The 26,446-nt window shown below is 46.8% G+C and overlaps 1 protein-coding gene across 3 annotated transcripts; it reads right to left on the bottom strand.

Annotated features, from left to right (window-relative positions):
* Positions 1-5,915: 5,915 nt before the first annotated feature.
* Positions 5,916-25,721, bottom strand: MYOZ3 (myozenin 3). 3 transcript variants are annotated; one of them, XM_073010578.1, is made up of 7 exons: positions 25,482-25,721; positions 23,579-23,640; positions 15,598-15,752; positions 14,576-14,629; positions 14,318-14,471; positions 13,764-13,926; positions 5,916-9,311 (listed from the first exon to the last, which is right to left on the bottom strand). In XM_073010578.1, the coding sequence occupies exons 2-7, from the start codon at positions 23,637-23,639 to the stop codon at positions 9,143-9,145; spliced, it is 756 nt and encodes a 251-aa protein (XP_072866679.1). In that variant the 5' UTR covers position 23,640; positions 25,482-25,721; the 3' UTR covers positions 5,916-9,142. The 3 variants fall into 3 exon arrangements, with proteins under 3 accessions (XP_072866679.1, XP_008013206.2, XP_037861856.1); XM_008015015.3 differs by lacking the exon at positions 25,482-25,721 and adding an exon at positions 25,133-25,460; XM_038005928.2 differs by lacking the exon at positions 25,482-25,721 and having other exon boundaries at positions 7,744-9,311; positions 23,579-25,116.
* Between the last annotated feature and the right edge of the window lie 725 nt (positions 25,722-26,446).

Here is a 26,446-nt window from a genome sequence, read left to right on the forward strand (position 1 = left end):
CAGTGGCGTGATCTGGGCTCACTGCAACCTCCACCTCCTGGGTTAAGTGATTCTCCTGCCTCAGTCTGCTGAGTAGCTGGGACTACAGGCATGCACCACCACACCCAGCTAATTTTTGTGTTTTTAGTAGAGACAGGGTTTCACCATGTTAGCCAGGTTTGTCTCGAACTCCTAACCTCAGGTGATCCGCCCACTTTAGCCTCCCAAAGTGCTGGGATTACAGGTGTGAGCCACCATGCCCAGCTTTATTCACTTTCCTAGTGATGTTTTTTGATAAGCATAAGCTTTTTGTTTTAATCAAATCTAACTTAGTATCTCATATACCAAATCTGTATTAGTTTGCTAGGGCTGCCATAACAAAGTACTAAAAACTGGCTTAAACAACAGGAATTTATTGTGTTACAGTTCTGGAGACTAGGCCTCCAGGATTAATATGTTAGCAGGTTGATTCCTTCTGAGGCTGTGAGAGAATCTGGTCCATGCCTGTCTCCTAGGTTCTAGTGGTTTGCTGGTAATCTTTAGCATTCCTTGACTTGTAGGCACATCACTCTGGTCTCTGCCTTCATCTTTCCTTGGTGTTCTAATGTGCATGCCTCTGTGTCCAAATTTTCTCTAGTTATAAGGACACCAGTCATACTGGATAGGGCCCACCCTAATGATGTCATTCATTGTTTGTTGAAAACGTTTTCCTTTTCTAGGGCCCTTGCATTTCCATATAAATTTTTAAATCAGCCTGCCAATTTCTGCAAAAACATAAACCTATGTTTGGGATTGTGTTGAAAATAGGTCAATTTGAGAAGAACTGACATCTTACAAATATTGAGTTTTCCAATCTATGAGCACAATATATGTCTCCATTTAACTATTTTCTTTAATTTCAGCAGTGTTTTAAGGTTTTGGTGTACAAGTCTTACACAACCTTTCTTTCATTTATTACTAAGAATTGTGTGATTTGTTGCTATTTTTAAAAAAGTGTCTTTTCCAATTGTTGCAGTTAATATAGAAATACAGTTGGGTTTTGTGTCTCAACCCTGTATCCTGTGACCTTGCTAAATTCACTCAGTACTTCTAGTAATTATTTTGTAGATTTCTGCAGCGATCTATGTAAACAATAATTTCACCTGTGAACAGAGACCATTTCATTTATTTATTTCCAATCTTTATGCCTATTTCTTTTTCTTGCCTAACTGAACTGGCGAGGACCATGAGTACTACATTAAATAGAAGTGGTAAGAGAAGACACTTTTGTCTTATTCTCAAGCTGGTGGGAAATGCATGCAGTATTTCCCCATTAGGGTTATTAGCTGGAGATTTTTTGGAGCTAACTTTGATCAGACTGAGGGTGTTGCCTATAAATTTTTAAAGAATTTTCACCATAAATTGGGGTTGAATTTCATCAATGCTTTTCCTGCACCATACAGTTTTCTCATTTACTATGTTAATGTGAATTCATTGATTGATTTTCAAATAAACCAAGATTTCATTCCTGGGGTAAACCTAACTTAGTCATGCTATATTACATATAGTTATTTATAAATTATATATACAGATATATTTATAAATATGTGTGTGTTTGTATATACATATATGAACGCACATGTATATCTTGGGTTTTGTGTCTGTATTAATGAGGAATAGTGGCCTTTTCTGTAACATTTTTGTCGGGTTTCTTCTGGCATTATAAAATTTGTTTGGAAAATGTTCTCTCTTCCTCTGTATTTTGAAAGCATTTGTGTAACAATGCTCTTTTTTTTTTTCCTTAAATGTTTGATACAATTCTCTGGTGAAGTGATCAGGTCCTGGTGTTTTCTCTGTGGGATTTGTTTGTCTTTAGTTTCACAGCTTGTTATCTTGGAATAACTTCAGATAGACAGAAAAGTTCCAAAGACAGTTCTTGTATACTTTTCACCCAGCTTCGCCTCATCATGTTAACACCTTACATAGCCATAGTATGTATGTTTTTTTTTTTTTTTTTTGAGGCGGAGTTTCACTCTTGTTTCCCAGGCTGGAGTGCAATGGCACGATCTCAGCTCACCGCAACCTCCGCCTCTCAGGTTCAAGCAATTCTCCTGCCTCAGCCTCCCTAGTAGCTGGGATTATAGGCATGTGCCACCAGGCCCAGCTAATTTTGTATTTTTAGTAGAGATGGGGTTTCTCCATGTTGGTCAGGCTGGTCTCGAACTCCCGACCTCAGGTGATCTACCCGCCTCGGCCTCCCAAAGTGCTGGGATTACAGGCGTGAGCCACTGCGCCCGGCTTGTTTCCTTTTTTTCGAGACAAAGTCTTGCTCTGTTGACCAGGCTGGAGTGCAGTGGCACAAACTCGGCTCACTGCAACCTTCGTCTCCTGGGTTCAAGCAATTCTCCTGCCTCAGCTTCTTGAGTATCTGGGATTACAGGTGCATGCCACCATGCCCAGCTAATGTTTGTATATTTTTAGTAGAGACAGGGTTTCACCATGTTGGCCAGGCTGGTCTCAAACTCTAGACCTTGTGATCCACCCACTTGGCCTCCCAAAGTGCTGGGATTGTAGGCGTGAGCCACCACACCCGGACTCTTTTTTTTTTTTTTTAATATAGAATCTGGCTCTGTCACCCAGGCTAGAAAGCAGTGGCATGATCTCAGCTCCCTGCAACCTCCACCTCCTGGGTTCAAGCGATTCTCCTGCCCCAGCCTCCTGAGTAGCTGGGATTACAGGCGCCCACCACCACGCCTGGCTAATTTTTGTATTTTCATAGAGACAGAGTTTCATCATGTTGGCCAGGCTGGTCTTGAACTCCTGACTTCAGGTTGATCTGCCTGCCTTAGCTTCCCAAAGTGGTGGGATTACAGATGTGAGCCACCATGCCTGGCCTAGTATGTTTTTCAAAACTAAAAAATTGGCCAGGCGTGGTGGCTCATGCCTATAATCCCAGCACTTTGGGAAGCCAAGGTAGATGGATTGCTTGAGCTCAGGAGTCCAAGACCAGCCTGAGTAACATGGTGAAACCCCAGCTCTACAAAAAATACAAAAATTAGCCAGGTGTGGTGGCATACACCTGTAGTTCTAGCAACTCAGAAGGCTGAAGTGGGAGAATCACTTGAGCCTAGGAGCTGGAGGTTGCAGTGAGCTGAGATTGAGCCACTGTACTCCAGCGTGGGTGACAGAGTAGTGAGACACTGTCTCAAAACAAAAAATTAAAAAAAAAAAAAAAACAAGAAATTAACATAGGTACCATACTATTAACTCAATTAAGTCTTTATTTGGATTTCACCTTTTTTTCCTGTCCTTTTTTCTGTTTCAGAATTCAGTCTAGGCTTCCACATGACACTTAGTTGTAACGTCTCCCAGTCTCCTCCAATCGGTGACAGTTGATTGGTCTTGCCTTGTTTTTCATGCTGTGGTAGGTTTTAAAAGTACCGGTCAGGTGTTTTCATAGAATGTTGCTCAACTGGGTTTTTCTGATGTTATCACATGATTAGACTGGGGTTAAGGATTTGAGGAACAATATCACAAGAGGAAGTGCCCTTCTCATCACTTCATATCAGAAATCTGAGTATCACTGATGATGTTAACCTTGATTACTTCATTAAGGGAGTGTCTTCCAGGTTTCTCCTTTGGGAAGTCATAATTTTTCTCTTCCTATGCTCTGTTCTTTGGAAGCAAGTTGATAAGTTCAGTCTATAATCAATAGGATGGGAATTAACCTCCACCTCTTAAAGGGGCAAGTATCTACATACATTATGTGAAAGTCTTCTACAAGGAAAAAGGAAGTTTTATCCCTTCTTTCTCACTTGTTTGATTTTTATTTATTAAATTATTAATTTATATCCCTACAGTTTCACTGGTATTTATTCTTTGAGCTATAATCTCCTATTCTGTGGGTTCTCTTTTCACTCTCTTGATAGTATTCTTTGATGCACAAAAGTTTTGAATTTTGTATATTTGGTTTTTTAAAGTGTATGTAGTTAGAATGAGTATTCTCTAATCTGGTGGTGCAGGATGCTGCTTTTTCATTTTATTTTTCATATCTTCTATATCCTTACTAATTATTTATCTGATAACCCATCGATAATTGAAAGAAATGTGTTAAATCTTCCACTGTGACTATGGGTTTATTCTTACGTGAAGATCTGCTTTATCACAATAATGCTTTTTGCCATCAAGTCTACTTTGTCTGATGTTAATGTGGCTAAAACACATTTCTTTTTTTTTTGAAATGGAGTCTTGCTCTGTCACCCAGGCTGGTGTGCAGTGGCGCGATCTCGGCTCACTGCAACTTCCGCCTCCTAAGTGATTCTCCTGCCTCAGCCTCCCGAGTAGCTGGGACTACAGGCGCCCCCCACCACGCCCGGCTAATTTTTTTGTATTTTTAGTAGAGACGGGGTTTCACTGTGTTAGCCAGGATGGTCTCAATCAAAGTGCTGGGATTACAGGCGTGAGCCACCACGCCCGTCTAAAACACATTTCTTTTGGATAGTATTTCTTTCTCTGTTTCTCTTTTTCTTTCTTTTTTTGAGACAGGGTCTCTTTTGCTCAGTCTGGAGTGCAATGGCATGATCATAGCTCACTGCAACCTCAAACTCCTGACCTCAAGTGATCCTCCCGCCTCTGGGATTACAGGCATGAGCCACCGTGTCAGACAGTTTCTTTATTTTATTTCTGTGCCACATATTTTAGGGGCGCTGCTTATGAACAGCACAGAACTGAAATTATTTTCGTCCAATCCACAAGTCTTTTTTTTTTTAGACAGAGTCTTGCTCTTTCACCCAGGCTGGAGTGAAGTGGCTGGATCTCAGCTTACTGCAGGCTCCGCCTCCCAGATTCATGCTGTTCTCCTGCCTCAGCCTCCCGAGTAGCTGGGACTACAGGCACCCGCCACCATGCCTGGCTAATTTTTTGTATTTTTAGTAGAGACAGGGGTTTCACCGTGTTAGCCAGGATCGTCTCAATCTCCTGACCTCGTGATCCGCCCACCTCGGCCTCCCAAAGTGCTGGGATTACAGCCATGAGCCACTGCACCCGGCCCAATCCACAAGTCTTTATCTTTAAACTGGTGAGTCCTGTCTAAATGTAAATATTAGTTTATGATAACTGATATGTTTGAAAGTAATTATACCACTTTATTTTATGTGCTTGTGTTTCTTCTTCATCCTTCCTGTCATCTAGTGGATTGATCGTGTTTTAGGACTTAGTCACATGCTTGCCATTTCTCTGCTCACTAGTGCTGCTTAGATTCTATGATTTCTTTCTGGGTCCTTCCTGAAGTATGTTCTTTGTCATTTTTTCAGGGGTCAGTAGAAAACTCTCTTAATATTTGTTTGTCTGAAAATCAATGTATTGTGCTGTCACTCCTTGAAGACATTTTTCCATTATTGCCGGAAAGTGTCGACATTAGTAGTGTTGGGCATTGTCATTTTATTCTCTGTATCTTTTAACTTCTCTCTCATATTTTCCATCTCTTTAACTCTCTGAGATGCATTATGGGCACTTTTAGCTCACTAATCCTCTCTTCAGGTATGTCTCATGTCCTATTAACTTGTTCATTCCGATTTTAAAAGGAGGGATTATTTTGATAAAATATGTACATGTGCAGAAAAGTGTGAAACACACAGGTGTACAACTAACTTAAATATTGTAAAGTGAACATCGATGTAACAATCACCCAGGTCTAGAAACAGAATTTTTCCAGCTACCCTAGAAGCATTTGATGGGGTCTTTCACATTCACGAACCCCTCCCCATTCCCAAAGTGACCACTATTCTGACTTTTATATTAAATCTTTTCTTCCATCAGGAAACATTTGCCTTCCTTTGCTTACCATTATGTTTCTGAGATGCATTCACATCGTTGCATGAAACTATAGTTCATTGTTGCTATGTCTAATGCCACATTTCTCTGCGTTTTAGCTATTCTTAGTCCTTTTCATTTTCATATCACTGTATGATTTAATTTACAGAAAGAACAAAAACAGGCAAAAATATAGAATTTTATATGAAGGATTTCTTTTCATTTTCTTTTTTTCTTTTTTTTTTTTGAGATGGAGTTCTGCTCTGTCGCTCAGGCTGAGTGCAGTGGTACAATCTCAGCTTACTGCAACCTCCGCCTCCTGGGTTCAGGCGATTCTCATGCCTTAGCCTCCCAAGTAGCTGGGATTACAGGCACATACCACAATGCCTGGCTAATTTTTGTATTTTTAGTAGAGATGGGGTTTCACCATGTTGGCCAGGATGGTCTCGAACTCCTGACCTCAAGTGATCTGCCCACCTCAGCCTCTCAGACTGCTGGGATTACAGGTGTGAGCCACTACGCCCAGCCTATATGAAGGATTTCTTATAATTTATTTCATGTAATCTCAAATTACATGAAAGGTGAGTGATTTGCTTTTTCAGGATCCAAATTTTATTTCTTAAATAAAGCAGCATGATACAGAACAATCCATATAGTATGATTCCGTTAAAACAAAGACATGCCTCTGTGTGTGTGCATCTATATACACATGCACATATTTATCCATTCAAATAATTCCACAATTCTAGAAGGACCAAATTGTCATCAGTGGTTACCTCTGGTGTATAGGAATAGCAGAGACAGGAAGGTAGGAAGGTGTACATATGTGCATGGGAGGGCTATGTGGGCAGACACTTTCACATTTTACTCCTTATTATTTTATTTTTACAATGAGCATTATTTTTTTTTTTTCTTTTTTACAACACCAGAAAAAGTCACACTCTCAGAAGAAGAAAGGATTTGTTTTGGGTGCAGTGGTCTCCCCACCAGGCTCCTTTTCGTACCCGGTGGCTACAGTTACCTTCCAGAGCACAGCAGAACCAACCCAAGGCAATCGGAGTCCTTTTGTCTACTTTTCAGACTCTTGAATGGCTGCTCTTCAGCACATGGAAACCTGGCTTTCAATGGCAGCCCCCAAATTCAAGAGAAAACATCAATTGCAAGCAATTCTAAAAGTCAGGCCATTGGGCCCTTGGGACCCAGAAGGGGAGTGAAACTTCAGAGCAAAAGGAAAATGCAATCATTATCCCATGCACCCTGGGAATGGGCTGGACTCCTGACCTTCCACATCGCTCCCAGAGAGAGAGGCAGGGAGAGCTCTACAGCAATGAGAGGCTTTCCTTCAGGCTTCAGCTTTACTGACCCCCAGTGACATCTTAGCAGCCAGCTTCTCATGCTGCATCTAGTGCACAGACAACTTTTCCAGCCTAGAGCAGCAGTTGCATGAAACCTACCATTGACTGAGCTCTTATTATAAATTTGTCCTGCACTGTGTTCACAACAAACCCATAAAGGAGGTTTTATACTTGTCCTCATCTTACTGATGGAGAATAGAGGCTCGGGGATGTGAAATGACTTGCTCAAGTGCACCCGGCTAGCAGTGGCAGAGTTAGAACCCAGTCCAGCCAGTCTGACTCCCAAGCCTGCACTCAACTTCTAAACTCCAAGGCAGGGCACAACAATCAGATGGTTTCAGAGCGAGTGGGCAGTGACCACCCAGTATAGAGAAAACACATCCACTGGAATCAGATTCCCATTTGGTCTCTGCCCCTGGACAAGTCACTTCCTCCTTTTGAGCCTAAATATCCACATCTGTAAAATGGGGACAACAATATCTTTCTCTCAGGGTTGTTGTGAGAATTAGAAATAAGATATGTAGAGAACCTACCACCAGCCCAAGCACTGAGGCACTCAATATAAAGCTGCCATCATCATCATCACCACCACCACCACTTTAAACAGCCTGCTCAAAATGGACGGTGGAAAGAAGCAATCTTAATAAGCACCCCACTTTGCACTTGTCCCGCAAGGTGCCCAGCAGGCGGCCCCTTCTCTCCATTCCCATGGCCTCATCCCTTGCAGGCATCCTGGCTTCTGGCATTACCCTTCTCCAATATACGCCCCACACAGCACCCAGCAAGACCCATCACTAAAACCTTCCGCATTTCCTTAGTGAGGTCCACCCCACGCTGGCCCTCACCGGCTCCTCTAGCACAGCCTTCTCCCTTCTGCAGAACACCCTGCACCTGTGCTCAGTTCCACATTTTTGCACATGCTGGTCTACTTTCCAGGAATACCCTCCCCCTCACACCCCCTTCTCTTCATGGACTCTCACACCTCCTCCAAGGTCCCACTCAAATCCTCCAGGAAGCTTCTGGAATCCCATCCCACACCTAGGGTGACGGACTCCTTCCTCTGCCCCACGATACACTGTTCCTCAATTGTCAATAAGCATGCTTTAGGGAAAATTATGATGATTTCATGCTCTATAAATCTGTCTTCCCTACTGTCTTTTCCTCCTCGAGGCCCGGGCCTGGCACAGTGTCTAGCACACAGTCAGTGCTTAGGAAGTGTTTAGAGCATGAATAGATGAAGACCAACTGCCTCTCAGTAAAAGGAACATTTTCTAATTATTTGAGTTATTCACAGGAAGATGGGGTGCCAGTGAGCAGCACCCTGTCACCAGGGGAGTGTACACTGCAGGAACAGGGAAGAGCAGAGGTGTGGATGTAGACTCCTAATGACACAAACCATGGAAAATTTATGCTGGAATCACCTGGAGTACTGGTTGCTATTTATTTAATTTATTTATTTATTTTAGAAGGAGTCTCACTCTGTTGTCCAGGCTGGGGTGCAGTGGCGCAATCTCGGCTCACTGTAACCTCTGCCTCCCAGTTCAAGTGAGTCTCCTGTTTCAGCCTCCTGAGTAGCTCGGATTACAGGCATGCACCACCATGTCTGGCTAATTTTTGTATTTTTAGTAAAGACGGGGTTCCACTATTTTGGCTAGGCTGGTCTCAAACTCCTGACCTCAGGTGATCCTCCCACCTTGGCCTCCCAAAGTGCTGGGATTACAGGCATGAGCCACCACACCCGGCCCTAGTTGCTATTAGTAATACAGATTCCTTGACTTAGGAGACTCTGATGCTGCAAGTCTGGGACAGTCCAGTCATCTGTATTCAGAACAACATCCCCAGGTAATTTTGAAGCACACCCATGTTTTGGGACTACTGAACTTTGTGACCTCTGAGGCCATTTGCAATCAGGTTTTGTGTGTGAAGGCCCTTCTTAAACTGTGAAGTGCTGTCCGCAAGTCTCAGTTCCGGATGTTACCATGCCCCCAAGACTGGGGAACTGAAGATGCAGGCTTGGGCTACAGCTCCTCGGACTCTGGGAGGTTACGGACCCAGCCCTGGGCCACTCTGTTGAAGCTGGGTCTGAGGCGGAGGAGTTCCAAGCCACTGAGGGGCTCCGGGATGAAGGGGGTGCCTGGCCTGGGAAAAGTGCCCCCCACGAGGGGTCCTCCAAATGGCACTGGGGTCCTGGAGAAAGAGAGCAGCAGGAGAGGTGGGCTGTGTGGAACAGGGACAGCAGTATACTGACATGTGGGTCACATGTATGGGCCCCTCCCTGCTGCTCTCTGAGCCTCAGTTTTCCCTTCTATAAGCAAGACTCTGTACATCTTTTTTTTTTTTTTTTTTGTCACCCAGGTTGGAGTGCAGGAGGGCAATCTTGGCTCACTGCAACCTCTGCCTCCCAGGTTCAAGCAATTCTCCTGCCTCAGCCTCCTGAGTAGCTGGGATTACAGGTTTGTACCACACACCCACCTAATTTTTATATTTTTAGTAGAGATGGGGTTTCACCATGTTGGCCAGGCTAGTCTCGAACTCCTGACTTCGTGATCCGCCCACCTCGGCCTCCCAAAGTGCTGGGATTACAGGCATAAGCCACCACTCCCAGCGATTCTGTACCTCTTAAGAGGTTTTTTCAACTTTGCCCATTTTGAAGTCTGCGCCTACATGGGTGGCTCATTGCTTAGCAATAGAAATGAAGCTGATAGAGTCAGAATTGACTTGTCCTAGGCAAGACTCTAGACTCCCCTTCAGTAAGCTTCCCTTAGGACAAAAGGCCCAAAACTAGAGAGAGAAGAGAACATTAGAAAGAGCACTGAAAATCAGGGGGAAAATGCAGATTACAACATACATGACATTTCTCCTCCAGGACACTGGCACAATGAAATCATTTGATAACGAGGCAAAGTTGGTGAGGTGGCAGGGGAAAAGTTTCACAGCGTGCTGCTGGTTAGAGGGTAAGCCAGTGCTGCTACCGCAGAAGACAATGTGGCAGATCTTTGTAACCTGAAATGTGTGAGCTATGTCACCCCGCACCTCCACCTCCGAGCATATGGCTTAGGGAAGCACAGGCGCGTAGGCACTGGGATGCAGACCTCAGCAGCACATTAGTGACAAATCAGAAACCACCCATATGTCCACTAGCAGAGAAATGGGCAAGACAGAGAGAGCATGTTCACACGATAGAAAACTATACAGCAGGCTGGGCACAATGGCTCACACCTGTAATCCCAACAGTTTGGGACGTCAAGGCGGGCCGATCACCTGAGGTCAGGAGTTCGAAACCAGGCTGGCCCACATGGTGAAACCCCATCTCTAGTAAAAACACAAAAATTAGCTGGGCATGGTGGTGGGTGACTGTAATCCCAGCTACTTCAGAGGCTGAGGCAGGAGAATTGCTTGAACCTGAGAGGCAGAGGTTGCAGTGAGCTGACATTGTGCCATTGCACTCCAGCCTGGGCCACAAAAGCGAAACTCTGCCCCACCCCGCCAAAAAAAAAAAAGAAAAAGAAAACTATACAGCAGCTTAAAAGGAACTAGAGCTCTATGTACTAGTATGGTAGATTTTGAAAGCATAATGTTGAGTAAAAAAAGCAAGTTAACAGAATGAAACGCAAAGTATTAAAACACACACACACACACAAACATCATTCCCCCTACAGGCATGCAGTTGCCCACACAAAATGTTCTGAGCCCATACAGGCCAGCCTGACAACCATGTTACCTTTAGGAAGGCAACTGGGATTGAAGGATGGTGAGCAAAGGGGCTCTACATTTATTTGCCTAACATTTTTTAAAAGAAAACCTATGTATGTGATTTTAATAATACTGTTTTGTTTTGTTTTGAGACAAGGTCTTGCTCTGTCACTCAGGCTAGAGTGTAGTAGAACGATCTTGGCACACCGCAACCTCCGCCTCCCAGGTTCAAGCGATTCTCCCACCTCAGCCTCCTGAGTAGCTGGGATTATAAGTGTGCGCCAACAAGCCCAGCTAAGTTTTGTATTTTTAGTAAAAACGAGGTTTCACCATGTTGACCAGGCTGGTCTTGAACTTCTGACCTCAAGTGACCTGCCTGCCTTGGCCTCCCAAAGTGGGATTACAGGCATGAGCCACCACACCTGGCCTTAATACTGTTTGTTAATTTTAAGAAAAATAAAAATCATTGCTTGTGTTGTTTTTCCAGCAGCCTGGGACCAGTGGGAAGAGGATAGTGCTTGCCTCTGGGGTGGAAAGACAAACCTCGGGCCAGGGCCTGGGTCCCAGCCAGGAAAGCATTTCTGCCTGGACCACCCCAGTTTTGGTGGCAACAGCCAGGCCTCACAGGAACAGGCTGGGTGGTGTCCAAGCCATGCAAGGCCCACAGTTAGGCCCTTGACCGGGAGCCCAGGGCCCTGGAAGCTGAGCACATCTTGGCCACCCAAACTGCTGTTTCTCTTCTCTATGCCTCAGTTGCTCTTTCTCCCTCAGAAGAGGTCTGGGTGCAGGGCTCCCTAAGACCCTCTTTCTGCTGGTGGGAATGTGCCTTGCTGTCATACTTGAGGCATGAGATCAGTGGGAGATGCAACCTGAGTGGCCCAGCCTGGAAGCTGCCTGCCAGGACTGAATGTCTGCTGTAGGTTTCAAATGGCTGGGCAGGCAGGGTCTGAGGGCCCAGGAGGAGATAGGGCAGTCCTGCCTGGCGGGAAACTCCAGAATGTCTGTTAATGGCTTGTGACTCACACAGCGCCTGCTAGGCCCAATTCTTCCCATCAGGACCCTCTCTGCCTATTCAGATATTTGAGGGCAGTCACATCCCTCTGGAGCTGGCTCTTCTCAAGGCAGATCACCACTAGTTCCTTCAGCCTTTCCTCCTAAGTTCTGATTTTCCAGGCCTAGCTAGGCTCCGGCGCCCACCCGTCTGTCTTAGACAGACACAGTCTCCACGTGTGGTCTGAGCAAATGCCAGAAGAGCAGGACCATGGCGTCCTCTCTGTGGACTCCTTTTCCCCACTAAATGCAGTCCAGACCAGAGGAGCATATTCAGAAATAGCACCAGACCGAGGAAGCCAATGCAGTTAACATGCACCCCTCAGCCCAAGGCCTTCCTCCAGTGCCAAACTTCTGTCTTGATTCCTATGGTTTGTTTTCAGGCCTCCAGTGCAGAATGGTAAATGTATCCCTTTTAAGCTCTCCCCTGTCCAAACCTCATCTCAGCTGTAAATAATAATCATAATAGGCCAGGGGCAGTGGCTCATGCCTGTAATCCCAGCACTTTGGGAGGCCGAGGCGGGTGAATCACGAGTTCAGGAGTTCAAGACCAGCCTGGCCAACATAGTGAAACCCCTGTCTCTACCAAAAATACAAAAAATTGGCCGGGCGCAGTGGCTCACACCTGTAATCCCAGCACTTTGGGAGGCTGAGGTGGGAGGATCTTGAGAGCATCCTGGCTAACACAGTGAAACCCTGTCTCTATTAAAAATACAAAAAAATTAGCCAGGTGTGGTGGCGGGCACCTGTAGTCCCAGCTACTCAGGAGGCTGAGGCAGGAGAATGGCGTGAACCCGGGAGGTGGAGCTTACAGTGAGCCGAGATCACACCACTGCACTCCAGCCTGGGCCACAGAGCGAGACTCCGTCTCAAAAAAAAAAAAAAAAAAAAAAAAAAAAAAAAAAAAAAGCCGGGTATGGTGGTGGGTGCCTGTAATCCCAGCTACTCACGAGGCTGAGGCAGGAGAATCCCTTGAACCCAGGAGGAGGAGGTTGCAGTGAGCCGAGATTGTGCCATTGCACTCCAGCCTAGCCAACAGTGCCAGACTCCGTCTCAAATAATAATTAATAGTAACAATAATAGTTATTGTTTGTTGAAAGTTTCTTGCCAGAAACTTTACCTATGGCTTCTCATGTCATCCCCACAGCAACCTTATGAAGTAGGTACTATAAACCCCTCATTTTACAGGTGGGGCAATGGAGGCTCAGAGAGGTTAAGTCACTCGCCCAAGGTCACACGGGCAGGCCTAGGGTCTGCATTTAAGTCCACGTGGAGGCCCCATGCTCTAAACCAATAAAGGCCACTGCTGTGTGGCCCTCACTCTGGCGTCCAGTGTTTCACTGCCACTCTCCACTTCGCGGCATCCTCAGAGCTACCTTGTTGGCCTCTTCTAGGCCATTGGTGAAAGGAAAAGCTGAGCTGGCCTCAAACTGCTGAAATCTGGGGACTCCTCAGAGAAGGACACAAACCTAGATGTTCATCAAAGAGGTAGCACACAGCAGCCATGAGGAACAAGGCACTGGTCTCTGGAGTCAGACAAACCCAGACCAGAACCCCAGCCCTGCCGGTGCTTCCCTGTTTTGTGACTTTGGCCGGGTTGTTCATATTCCTGAGCCGCAGCCTCTTCATCTGCAGAACAGGAAAACTCATAGCACCCGCCCACCATGTCCTGGAGAGGATCCAAGATGTGCGGCACCTTCACTCTTCATTTCTCCCACGTTTACTGAGCACCTACTAGGTGCGGAGGCGCTGTTCCAGCCAGAACTCAAAGAGTAGAAAGCGCTGGGGACAGAGCCTGGCCTGCAGAAAGTGCTCAGGAAACGCAGGCTCCCGCTGTGGCTCTGACTGGCTTCCCGCCCCTCCCGGTCTGTCCCCGGGCTGCCCGCCCCACCTTACTTGTTGAAATTTCGGTAGTCGTTGGGGCTGGGGGTGTGACTTCGGCCATCGCTCTGGTAGTCCCGGTAGCTGACGAACTCCTGCCAGGGGCAGCGGTAGCCCTTGGGGATGGCGGTGTGGTTGAACTTCTCTGGCGGGACGCCCTTCAGCGGCTCCGCATAGCCTAGGGGCGGAGGGGAAGGGGGCGCCTCGGTTCTTCCACCCTCAGCCCCCAGCCCCACCTCGCCCCACCCCCATTCCGCGGATGCGGTTGGAAGAGGGAAGATCCGAGTTAGGGGAGAGGAGTGGGGGAACAGGATGCCACAGTTGCTCCAGCACAGGAGACCCCTTCCCGTCCCAGGAAACACGGAGGACTGCAGTGAGGAAGCCACGAGTTCGCGGCGCGGGTTGCAGTCTTGGCCTTGGCTGACTCGCTGTGTGACCTGGGGCGCGGCGGCGTGTGTGTTGGGGAAGGGGGTGGACTAGCTTTCTGGGTGCTCGTCCTGCCCCATGGGAAGCACACCCATGCTTCAGGCCCCCAAGCCCTGGTCCCAGGACCCGAGGAGGCCACTCACCTGGCGCCAAGGCGCTGGGGCTGGGGACGCACCCAGCTGGGGCAGCTGCAGAGTGGGCGCCCTCAGGACCCCCGAGTGAGGCCCCGGGTGAGGCCCGGAAGATGTGGAGCTCCGAGCGGTAGTTCTGCCCCTCGGGGCCATTGGCATTGGCAACCTGGGCACAGGGGCGGGCTCTCAGAGGCCACTGACGACCTCCCGCCCCCAGCCGCCTTCCCCTTCCCCCAGCTTCCCTTCCAGGGAGCTCCGCTCCACGCTCACCGTCCCCGACTCCGCTGTTCCAGTCACCTTCCTCTTGGCGCTTCCGGCCAGCATCTGGGAGCGAGGGGGTAGAATAAACCGCGGAGAGGCTCAGCGGGGCAGGGGACCAGGGTTTTCCCTCCACCAAAAAAAAAAAAAAGAAGAAAAAAGGGAAAGGCAAGAATCCTAACGCCCATCATCGGGAACAGGGATGAGTTACTAGTTTACAGCGCTAAACCCGGTGCCTGGGACCGAGAAATACTCGATATATGTTAATTGCTATTGTAATGCTGAGTCTGGGCAAGATACTTAGTTTCCCTGAGCCTCAATGTCCTTCTCTATAGAATGAGGATGATGGTGATGAAGGTCTCTTCCTCAGAAGAATCTATGAGCATTAAATGAGACACCTGCAAAGTGCTTAGCTAGCACTGACTTAGGCACATAGCAAGGGCGGGTGTTTTGTCATCTTTATTTTTCTGCCACATCACTCCCTCTCAGTTGCCTCCTGTCTGGCCCAGAAATTAAGTGGAGGATGGATGGAATAGCCCTGGCTTCCTTAGAAGTATCTGGAACTACCTGCTGCCTTTCTGAAGTCAAGGGAAGAACCCTTCTTGCCTTTCTTCTCCACCAGCAGGTTATTCCACGGCCTTTCCTTCCTCCAGTGGGAGGAAGAAAAAAAGGCATTCTACATTTTCCACCTTAGATCAGGCCCAAGTCTAAACTAGATCCTGCCTGCTGCAAATTTAGCCTGGAATGCATGCCTGTCTTCGCAGTTTTTTTTCTTTTTTTTTTTTTGTAGGAGGCAGACTACCTTCACTCAACGGCTTATCCTCAACCCTCTTAATCTACTTGGTTCACTTTGTTCTGTAGCCAGGGTGAGATGCCTAAAAAGATAATACTTCTCAAGGATTACACAGAAAGGCAGGAGCTTCATCTGATGGGAACATCACAGTCTTCAGCCTGGCTTACCATTTGGCTTTAGGCTAACCACTGGCTCTCTGTCGTCCTCAGTTTCCCCATGAGCACAATGGTGGCTTACTCACCGCCCGCTGGCTGGCTGCTAACTCGAAAGTGAACTTCTGCACACGGCGCTGCCTCTTCTGGAAGAGGAGGGACCCTCTGTTGTTGCGTAGTGACAGCTCCTCCATCATCAGGTCCTGGGGCACGCTCAACTTCTTGCCCAGGTCCAGCGTAGGGACTGCCAGGAAAGGCCAGAGCGGGCTCTCACCACCCCATCCCCCATACACTCCAGACCCCACCTCTCAAGGCACCTCCTCAGCATGGCATGCTGTAAGAATGCCTGTTTCTCCCCAAGCTTGCTGACACCAGGTGTCATGATTCTTTGGAATCTTTGCCCACCTGATGGGCAAAAATGGCACCTTAGAGTTTAATTTGCATGTGTTTGTTGCTCAGTGAAGTTTAGCACTGTTTCAGAAGTTCTTTGGCCATTTGTATTTATTGCATGAATTCCCCGCGCAGGTCTTTGCCCATAATGGTGGAGGTAGTGAGAAATGGTCAGATTCTAGCTGTGTTTTAAAGGTAAGCCGTGGGTATGGTCAATAATCGAGAGAGGGGTTGAGGATGACCGCAAGGCTTCTGGCCTGAGCCACTAGAAGGATAGAGCAGCAGCTCATTGAGATGGGGAAGGCAAAGGGAGGAGAAAGTTCTGGGAAAGATCAGGAGTTCAGTTTTAGACATGTATTCTCTTAACTTTAAAATAACCTTTTATTATTATAAAAAAGCATATATGGGCTGGGCGCGGTGGCTCATGCCTGTAATCCCAGCACTTTGGGAAGCCGAGGCAGGCACATCACCTGAGGTCAAGGATTCGAGACCAGCCTGGCCAACATGGCGAAACCCCACCTCCACTAAAAGTAGAAAAATTAGCTGGGCATGGGTGGCACGTGCCTGTAATCCCAGCCACTCCAGAGGCTGAGGCAGGAGAATCACTTGAACCCAGGAGATGGAGGTTGCAGTGAGCTGAGATTGCATTGCTGCACTCCAGCCTGGGTAACAGAGTGATTCTCCATCAACAACAAAAACAACAACAACAACAACAAGACTATATGGGCCCTGAGGAAAGTTGGAAAATACAGATATCAGACAAAAAAGAGAAAAATACCATTATCTATCGCCCAGAGACTGCCACTATTAACACCTTAGTGTATGTCCTTTCATATCTTTTTCAATGACTATATTCGTACGAGGTTTTAACCAAAACAAAATCATAGCATACATGTTTTGTAACTTTTTTTTTGCTTTGTTTTTTGAGATGGAGTCTCATTCTGTTGCCCAGGCTAGAGTGCAATGGCACAATCTCGACTCACTGCAACCTCTGCCTCCCAGGTTCAAGCAGTTCTCCTGCCTTAGCCTCCTGAAGTAGCTGGATTACAGGCACGCACCACCACTCCTGGCTAACTTTTGTATTTTTAATAGAGATGGGGTTTCACCATGTTGACCAGGCTGGTCTCGAACTCGTGACCTCGTGATCCGCCAGCCTCGGCCTCCCTAAGTGCTGGGATTACAGGCGTGAGCCACCGCGCCCAGCCTATAAATTGTTTTTTATCACTTAAAGATCTCCAGCTTTCCAAGTGAACACATTTTTGTTCTACCTAATATCTAGTCCATATCCAAACTCTGCTAATTATCTCCAAAACTGGGCATCTTAAATTTGAGGAAACTTGTAGGCATCTAAGTGGTGGTGCTGAGGAGGGAGATAGATGTGTGAAACTGGAGAAAACTGACCTGAAGGTGAAATTTTGAGCATCATGAGCTTTTACTGGTATTACTGGTATTTGTTGTTGTTTTTCAATGAAGAACATTACATTTATTTCTTTTCTCATAGTTGGAACTACTCTTTATAGCTATTTAGAGGATTTTCAGGGTGATGACTGTTCTTAGCAGTTTGTGCTTTTCCCACTAGCCAAATGCAAACTTTCACATTTGGCCAACAAAGGAAGCCTTTTGCAGAACAGAGGGGAGAGAATGGTGAGGACCTTCGCAGGTGAGAGCCCTGTGTGGGCAGCATGGCCTGCCTGGTCCATCTCTAAAATCGGATACACATATGTTCATATTCCAGCTCCATAAACGGTACTTTAAGCTGAGAGGCTGGATGAGATCACAAAGAAATGAGAATAGGTAAAGAGGACCAGAGACGGAGCCTGGGGCCTCCAACATTTACAGTGAGGCGGTGAGGATGAACTAAGCCAGGAGCCTGGGCAAGAGCAGCCCACAACATAGGACGAAACTAAAGAGGATGGCATCTTGGAAATAAATGATGAAAGCGTTTCAGGTATGATAGAGAGACTAACAGAGCCAAATGCTGCTGATGTGTCAAGGAAGATGAGAGCTGAAAATCGACTATTATATATAGTAACACAAGGTCATTGGTAATTTTCACCAAAGCAGTTTCTGTGGAGTGTTTGGGTGTGAAAGCCTAACTGGAGAGGGTTCAAGAGAAAATGGACAGAGGAACAAGTTTAACCACACCATGAGGAAACGATAAGCCAAATCCAGGACGCAGGACATTCTACAGGACAACTGGCCTGGTTTTTCACACAAGTGAGTGGCATGGAAAAAAGGGGCAGAGGGCTTGCTTCAGATTAAAGGAGATTTAGAAGCCATAGCAACCAAATAAAAACTGTGGCCCTTGTTTGGATGCTGATGAAAACAAACCAGAAAACTGAAGAAGGTTAAATACAGACCGCTTATTAAATGGTATTAAATCATTAGTGCTGATTTTGTTCAGTGTGCTAATATCTTTGTGGCATGTAAGGAAACATCCTTTTATTATTTTGATGCATTCTGAAGTATTTGCAGGGTGAAATGACATGCTTTTTGGCATTAGCTTTGAAATTTAGGAATGAAGGAGGGACCATGTACTCCATACTTGTATGTGTGTTTGGAAATTGACTAATAAAATGTCAAAAAGAGAGAAAGAGAGGATTGGTAAGAAAAATATAGGCAACTGCTTGGAAGAGTTGGGCTTTAAAGGATCCTGGCTACAGACAGCTATGGGATCAAGAGGGGTTTGTTTGTTTGTTTGTTTGTTTGTAAAGATGAAGAATAACAGCATGTGCGTTAACTGATGGGAACATTTGAACAATGCAGTAGAGAGAGGGGAGAATTGCTGCAGGAATGTCCTTGAGCAGGAGTGACAGGAGAGCTGCGTTTCCAGAGCCCAGCTAGAGGAGTTGGCACCAGGCAGGTGTGAGAAAAGTTCATCCACCATATCAGAAAGGAAAACCACAAACACGGGCGCAGATGCAAGCAAGTAGACAGATGTGACAGAGGATGCTTGCAGATGTTCTCTTCTGGTTACTCTATTTTTCTTAGTGGAATAAGAAACAAGGTCTTTAGCTGATAATGAAGTTGTGCAAGGAGGTATTGAAGGTTTGAGGAGAAGTGGTGCCAAAGTCATTAAGAGAGTAGCATGGGAGAGTGAATGAACTAGGGAGATGGACATGGCTACCAGGCAGCACTGGGGGTCACTTGGGTGCTGTGATTCATGCCAGTCAATGGAATCCTGAATAGCTGTCTAAAAAGGACACTAATTTTTTTTTTTCATTCTTTCAACAAAGACATAAAGGGCACTTTCTATGTGCTAAGAACAGAAAGAAACCCACTTATAGGCTGGGTGCAGTGGCTCACACCTGTAATCCCAGCACTTTGGGAGGTGGAGGCAGGTGGATCACCTGAGGTCAGGAGTTCGAGACCAACCTGGCCAACATGGCAAAACCCCGTCTCTATGAAAAATACAAAAATTAGCTGGGCATGGTGGCGTGTGCCTATAATTCAGCTACTTGGGAGGCTGAGGCACAAGAATCACTTGAAGCTGGAGGTGAAGGTTGCAGTGAGCTGAGATCATGTCACTGTGCTCCAGTCTGGGTGACAGAGCAAGACTCTGTCTCAAAAAAAAATAAAAAAATAAATCCAGTATAAATTAAATTAATTCCCCTCCAACTGCAGGGAAAGTAAGATTCAGAAGAATAGGTATTTTAAGATCCCATTTGTATTATATATTATATAAATATTATATATATATGTGTGTGTGTGTGTATGTATATATATTTTGTTTTTGTTTTTGTTTTTTGAGACAGAGTCTTGCTCTGTTGCCCAGGCTGGAGTGCAGTGGTGCAATCTCAGCTCACTGCAACCTCTGCCTCTTGGGTTCTGGTGATTCTCCTGCCTCAAACTCCCAAGTAACTGGGACTACAGGTATGAGCCACCATGCCTGGCTAATGTTTGTATTTTTAGTAAGAATGGGGTTTCACCATGTTGGCTAGGCTGGTCCCAAACTCCTGACCTCATGTGATCTGCCCGCCTCGGCCTCCCAAAGTGTTGGGATTACAGGTGTGAGCCACCATGCCCGGCCCCCATTTATATATTAAAAAATAAGTATGTGTTTTTGCATGCATTGAAAAATCTGCAAGGACACATGCCAAGGAGACATGTCGCCATAGCAAACATCTACAAGGAGACATGTCACCATAGCAGTGACCATGGGACATATAAAGGAGGAGGGTTAGAAATTGTTTACACTGTTTTGTTGTTACTGTTTTTAATGAGAAAGTGTACTGCCTACTTAAAAATACGAAAGAATAGTTATACCTAAATACATAATAAAGCACCCTCAGCATCATATTCTCAAATACTGTACAGATGAGCTGAGCTCAATATTGTTCTCTCTCTTTTTTTTTTTTTAAGATGGAGTTTCATTCTTGTTGCCCAGGCTGGAGTGCAATGGTGCGATCTCGGCTCACTGCAACCTCCGCCCCCCAGGTTTAAGTGATTCTCCTGCCTCAGCCTCCTGAGTAACTGGGATTACAGGCATGGCCACCACACCTGGCTGATTTTGTATTTTTAATAGAGATAGGGTTTCTCCACGTTGGTCAGGCTGGTCTCAAGCTCCCAGCCTCAGGTGATCTGCTTGTCTCCATCTCTCAAAGTGCTGGGATTACAGGCGTGAGCCACCTCCCCCAGCCGAACTCAATTAAAAAAAAAAAGAACAGCTGCAGTGGCTCACAACTATAATCCCAGCACTTGCAGAGGCCAAGGTGGGGGGATTGCTTGGGCCCAGGAGTTCGAGACCAGCCTGGGCAATATAGCAAGACCTTGTCTCTATTAAAAAATAAAAAAAGATAAAACCTATTTGACTGAGTAATTCTATTTCTAGGAATTTATTCTCAGGGGAAAATTTGAATAAATATGTCCAAAGATATATGTATAAGAATGTTTATTGCAGGGGTTTAAAATTGTGAAAACTGGGACTCAGTCTTCTGGTGGATGCTGCCCAGATGCCCCTTATTAGCAGCTAATAGTTCAAACTGCCACCTTCTACAAAGAACTGCCAGTGGAATGGATGCTGCCACAGTGCCCTTGCCTCAGGTGGGATGAATTTTGCAGAGGAATTCATGCTCGGGAGCTCCCCACAGGCTCACACTGAACCTGGACAGCCGCTGAGCCCACACCCTCGCTCAGCAATACCCCACCCTAGGCTGCATTCCTCCTTCTCTCCCGAGAGCACTCTCTCAATAGGTTACTTGCATAAGGCTCCTCTGGTTCTGCCCTGAAGGATCTCACCCCAGACTATCCTCACGACCACCATCAGGGGATGTTTAAATACACATGGCGTGTGCAAACAGTGGAATGATGGTAAGCACGGGGAAGGAAGGCGTGAGATAAATCATACTAGGATGGAATGCTGCTAAATGGAAAAAAAAAAAAGAGCCGAAGAACATAGCATATAGTATTTAGCCCATGTGTATGTATGTTTATATAAAGACATTCATATATGAACAGAAGAAGAATTTACATAAATATGTTAACAGTGGTTATCTCCAGACGGTTCCATTATGATGAACTTTCACTTTCAAAGCCGTTCATGTCTGTTTTGTCTGAATGAAACAAAAGTTTTTAATGTATGCCAAGTCAATGGCAAATGGATATTTTTTCAAAAGTGATGTATTATCATTGTAACCATATAATAAGGAAATAGCTCTGGAGACAGAGACCTGGAGTCAAATTGCAGCTTTACCACCTACCAGATGTGACCACCTGCTCTTCCCAGCCACAATATTCTCATTCCCAAAATGAGGATAATATCTAACTTACAGAGTTGTGGTGGGGATGAAATGACACAAAGCATAAAGGTTACTTTCCTCTTAGCAAAGTATCTGCCACCTAGTAAACATGCAATGGTGGTAAACATTTGTATAACTTTTACTTTACAGTGACTGTCTTCAGGTGGTGAGATTATAAGATTTATTTTTTCTTCCTACTTTTCTTTTGTTTCAAAATTGTCTTTAGTCAGTACCTCAGCAATAATCAACAAGTTATATATTTCTTTTTTTTTTTTTTTTTTTTTTTTGAGGCGGAGTTTCGCTCTGTCGCCCAGGCTGGAGTGCAGTGGCCGGATCTCAGCTCACTGCAAGCTCCGCCTCCGGGGTTCACGCCATTCTCCTGCCTCAGCCTCCCGAGTAGCTGGGACTACAGGCGCCGCCACCACGCCCGGCTAGATTTTTGTATTTTTTAGTAGAGACGGGGTTTCACCGGGTTAGCCAGGATGGTCTCGATCTCCTGACCTCGTGATCCGCCCGTCTCGGCCTCCCAAAGTGCTGGGATTACAGGCTTGAGCCACCGCGCCCGGCCAAGTTATATATTTCAAATCTTGCATCAATGATGTGTCTCCATATTTGGGGGTCTGTAATTAACTCCCCAAGAGAAAAGAGAATGCCTTGCCTGACCCTTCTAGTTAGAGCGTCAATACGCATAGAATGTGCATATTTTAGCTACAAAATCGGGGTGGGAGAAGAAACTGGACATCAACAAAAGGAGGCAAGAATACACAAAATAGGTTAAAAGGATGCCACATATAAAGTCATGAAATATGATTGACTCCTTAGCACGCTGAAGGCAAATGCACAGGTCCTACCTCAGGTCCCCTGAGTCAGAATCCTCAGGAGTAGATGCTGGGCTTCTGTATGCCTAACCAACATCAAATCTTTATGATTCACAATAAAGCTGGAGAGCTCTTACTTAGGTGATTTTTTTTTTTTTTTTTTTAGAGACAGAGTCTCACTCTGTCACCCAGGCTGGAGTGCAGTGGCACAACCATAGCTCACTATAGCCTCCAACTCCTAGGCTCAAATGATCCTCCTGTGTCAGCCTCCTAAGCAGCTGGGACCACAGGCATGTGCCACCATGCCTGGCTAATTTTGTGTGTGTGTGTGTGTGAGATGGAGTCTCACCATGTTGCCCAGGCTGGTCTCAAACTCCTGGGCTCAAGCAATCCTTCTACCTCAGCCTCCCAAAGTGCTGGGATTACAGGCATCAGCCTCTGTGTCCAGCCCCTAAATTAATTTTTAAAATACCTGAAATCCTGTAAAGTAGACCAAATACACAGATTCCAAAATTATATCAAGAATTCCTGAAGAGGTCTTATAAAATTGATAAAAATGAATTTAAACTTTTCAAATGAAATGATAAAAATGATTTACTCATTGGATAAATCAGCTTTTAAGTAAAAAGTTTTATATCCAAATGGGCGGCCTGCTCTTCCCACCCTGCTCCATGCTCTCCACTCCCCTGTCTTAGCCATGGGGCCCAGCCATCCTGGGCCATCCAGAGGCCTCGGTGAACCCCAAGGAGCAATAGGCAAGGGCAAATATGTGCAGAGCTTGCAGCCACAGGTAGAGCTGGAACTGGGACCAGAGTCTTGAGAGCTTAATTTGGGGCCGAGGTGAGGCCTTAGATAAGGCCAGGGCCAGGGTCATTTTAGAGCCAACGCCCAGCCTGGGACACTGAGCCTCAGCTCCTGGGTCTGTGGACAGATGGGCAAGACCCCTCCTGGAGCCTCAGGAAGCTTCTCAGCGGAGGCGGCAGATTCCACGGGCACTCCCTCAGGGCTGGCCTGGAGCTCACACCTGTCTGCTCAGGCCTGGGGCCAGCAGGCCAGGGTGAGTGCAGCCTGGGAGCGAGGAAAAGATGGAGTCTGAGGAAGGCACGAGGCTAGAATCACCTTACCTGGTTCAGTGAAGTTCCCCATGGCAGCCATCACTGGCCCCTTCTGCTCCTTGGGGATCATCCTGTGGAGGAGAGACCCCCATAAATGGACCAGGCTGCCTCCATTTCTCCCCAGACCTCCTTCCAGTCCCTGGTTCACCCTGCCCCGGTCCTGAACAGCTTTAGACCAGCCCAAAATCACAAGCAAGGGATATCTGAGCTGGAAGGGCCTTCAGGGTCTCTGTGCAGAGGAGACTGGGGCCCAGGGAACGAGAGGAAGGTGCTCAAGTTTGCACAAATCTATTTTCATGTTGCTAGGGAAGCACTGTCTCTTCAGGGGTGGTTTCTAGCGGCTTTTCCAGCTCAGGCATCCTGATCAGAGGGAGGGTAGGTGCCAGGGGCATCCGGGTGGGGCAGGCAAAGGTCTCAGACTACTGTCATCTGTTGACCCAGGACATTCCTATTTCAAGACTGAAAGAGGTTGGAGGTTTAAGTTAGGGGAGAGGGAGCATGGGCTAGGCTGGGGCTACAATGGGGTCTGTGAGGCTAGTGTGCCCCTCTCATCCCTGGCACTTGGCCCTGAGGCTTGAGGGCACAGGCTGGTCTAACCAAGCAGAGAGAACCATCCCCCATCTTCCCCATCTCCCCATTACTGGGCTAACTTCTGTGGTGTTCTCTTCTCCCTCATCCCTTCTCTCCCTCCTGTTCCATCCCGCGATTTGTATCTCATGTAACTTTCAAGGAATCTTGGAAGAGATCTGCAAATAAAATGAGGTCCAGAGCCCTTAACTTGCTCTCTGGAGAAGAGGCAGAGCCCTTGAGCTCCTTGACTGACCACCCAGCCTGGTACCCTTCTCCTTTGCCTCCGGGTTTCTCTATACTCCTTCCTTTAGAAAACAATCTGCCTTCATCTGTATCCCCAGCACCCACAAGGGGCCCTCGGTCTGTGGGCACTCGTTGTGCAACTGGAGTCTAGTGGGTGTCCCTGACTTTCTCTGTAACTGCAAACAAGTAGCTCTGCAGCTCTGCATCTCAGTTCCCCCTTCTGTAACATTAGGGGGCCAGGCTAAATCACGGAGATACATGGATGGGCTTTAGGGTGTTCACAATCCCCCTAAAACTGTATGTAAACATGAGTGTGTCTACATGCATTTGGGATGAGGGTCATGGGATGACTGAGAATGCCTCGATCATGACCGTTTAGGATTCCACAGTCCACAGATCTGTTTCTTGATTAACACTCCCTTTACAGAAATTCACAGACGCTGGGAAGGGTCTCTCATTTTACAGAGAGAGAAGCTGCTTCCCTCTACTGCGTAAAAATCCCGAAGTCCTGAGCAGAGCCATTACCTATTCCCCACCTTTAATCCTAGCCACACCCTCCCCATTTAATGCAGGGTAACCTAGAGCTTAGAGTTCCTCTCCTCCCAAACCAGGATCTAGGCTTTCATGGGGTTCCAAACTCCCTAGATCTACTGCAGGGCCCTTCCTCTCCTGGAGAAGGAGCTCTGGGGATTGGCTCATCTTCTCTGCCCACTCCCCCGAGTTCCCCAAGCTCCCCTAGGATGCTGGTACCTGAGAGAGTGGGACCACAGTGGGCAGGAGGGAATCTTAGACCCCCAAGATTAACACCTCTGTCGGGAAGCTGAGAGTTGCGTGGTGTCCCTGTAGGCAGTCAGCGGTCAGCAGTCAGTAGGCAGCGAGCAGGGTTTTCCCCTGCAGCCAGCTCTGGCTTCAGCTGATGAGAATCATTCCTGCCTTGCCTTGGGTCACAGCCTTATTTCGGGCTGCAATAGGAGCTGGAGCCAGATGCTAAAAGCACCAGACCCTAGGGAAGACAGGTGCCCTGGCAACAGGCCTTTGCCGACAGAGGGCTTGCACCCACGTGTACACACACGCTCACATATGCATGCACCAAAGTCACCTGGAAATGTTGAGGGTCAGCTGCTGGTAGCTTCCGCTTGTTAACTGTTAAATCCTTAGTGCCAAGAATGGTGCCTGACAGGAACTCAGTAGATATTTGCCAGGTGACTGAATGGATGGATAGATAAATGGATGGATGAATGAATTGCTCCTCAATATCTTCGCTTGACTTATCCTTTTCTTCCTTCCTTTTTTCTCTCCTGCCTTTCTTCTTCTGTCTCCTTCCTGCCTGCCTTCTTTTCTCCCTTCCTCCCTCCCTCCGTCTACCTTCTCACATTCCCTGAGCCTCTCTCTAAGGACTGAAAATAAATAAGGCAGGGCTCTGTCTTCAAGGAGCTCAGCCAGGTCAGATTCAGACGGGTAAACAAGCTTTGGGGAAGGCTCTAGGAGAGCCCAGGGGAGGGAGTTACCAGCTCAGTCTGGGGTAGGGGGTGAGAAGGCTTCCCAGAGGAGGACACACTGGAGTTGGGACTTGAAGGATGAGTGGGAGTTCACTGGGCAGAGAAGGGGCATGGCAGGCAGTGGACATGTCACTTATAAAGATGGTAGGGGGTTGGCAAATAGAGCCACTGCTGAGGGCAGTGCTGAGAGATTAGCCCAGACAGTGGGGGCAGGGGCCAGATCCCAGCAGGCTTTCAAAAGGAAACTGTGTTTATAAAGGGTCGCTGACGAGATCAAAGTGGTGAAATGGAGTGATCAGATTGGCATTTTCCAAAGATATCTTTGCTGCCATGTGGGAAATGGGTTGGAGGGGGCCAGACTGGAGGCACGAGGATCTGTCACCAGGGGTGGCTGGATCAGAGCAGTGACAAGGGGATGGAGAGGAGAGGGAGTTGAAGGGTATTTGAAGAACTCTCAGGTCTTGGTGAGGAACTGGATGTGGGAGGTGAGGAAAGGGAGTCCCACTCCCCTGTTTCATGCTTGGGTGACTGGAAGAGGAGGAGCAGGTGGGGTAGGGGTAGACAC

The sequence above is a fragment of the Chlorocebus sabaeus genome, chromosome 23 (assembly GCF_047675955.1).
Source record: "Chlorocebus sabaeus isolate Y175 chromosome 23, mChlSab1.0.hap1, whole genome shotgun sequence".
In the NCBI taxonomy this organism is placed as follows: Eukaryota; Metazoa; Chordata; class Mammalia; order Primates; family Cercopithecidae; genus Chlorocebus; species Chlorocebus sabaeus.

What these genes read in the sequence shown, in the direction of transcription:
- MYOZ3 (XM_073010578.1), bottom strand. Translation starts at nt 23,639, where the DNA reads ATGATCCCCAAGGAGCAGAAGGGGCCAGTGATGGCTGCCATGGGGAAC. An exon ending in TAGCAGCCAGCCAGCGGGCG is followed by an intron (nt 14,630 to 15,597) that starts GTGAGTAAGCCA and finishes CCTCGCTCCCAG; the next exon opens with ATGCTGGCCGGAAGCGCCAA. An exon ending in CCCCAGCGCCTTGGCGCCAG is followed by an intron (nt 13,927 to 14,317) that starts GTGAGTGGCCTC and finishes CTCCGCCCCTAG; the next exon opens with GCTATGCGGAGCCGCTGAAG.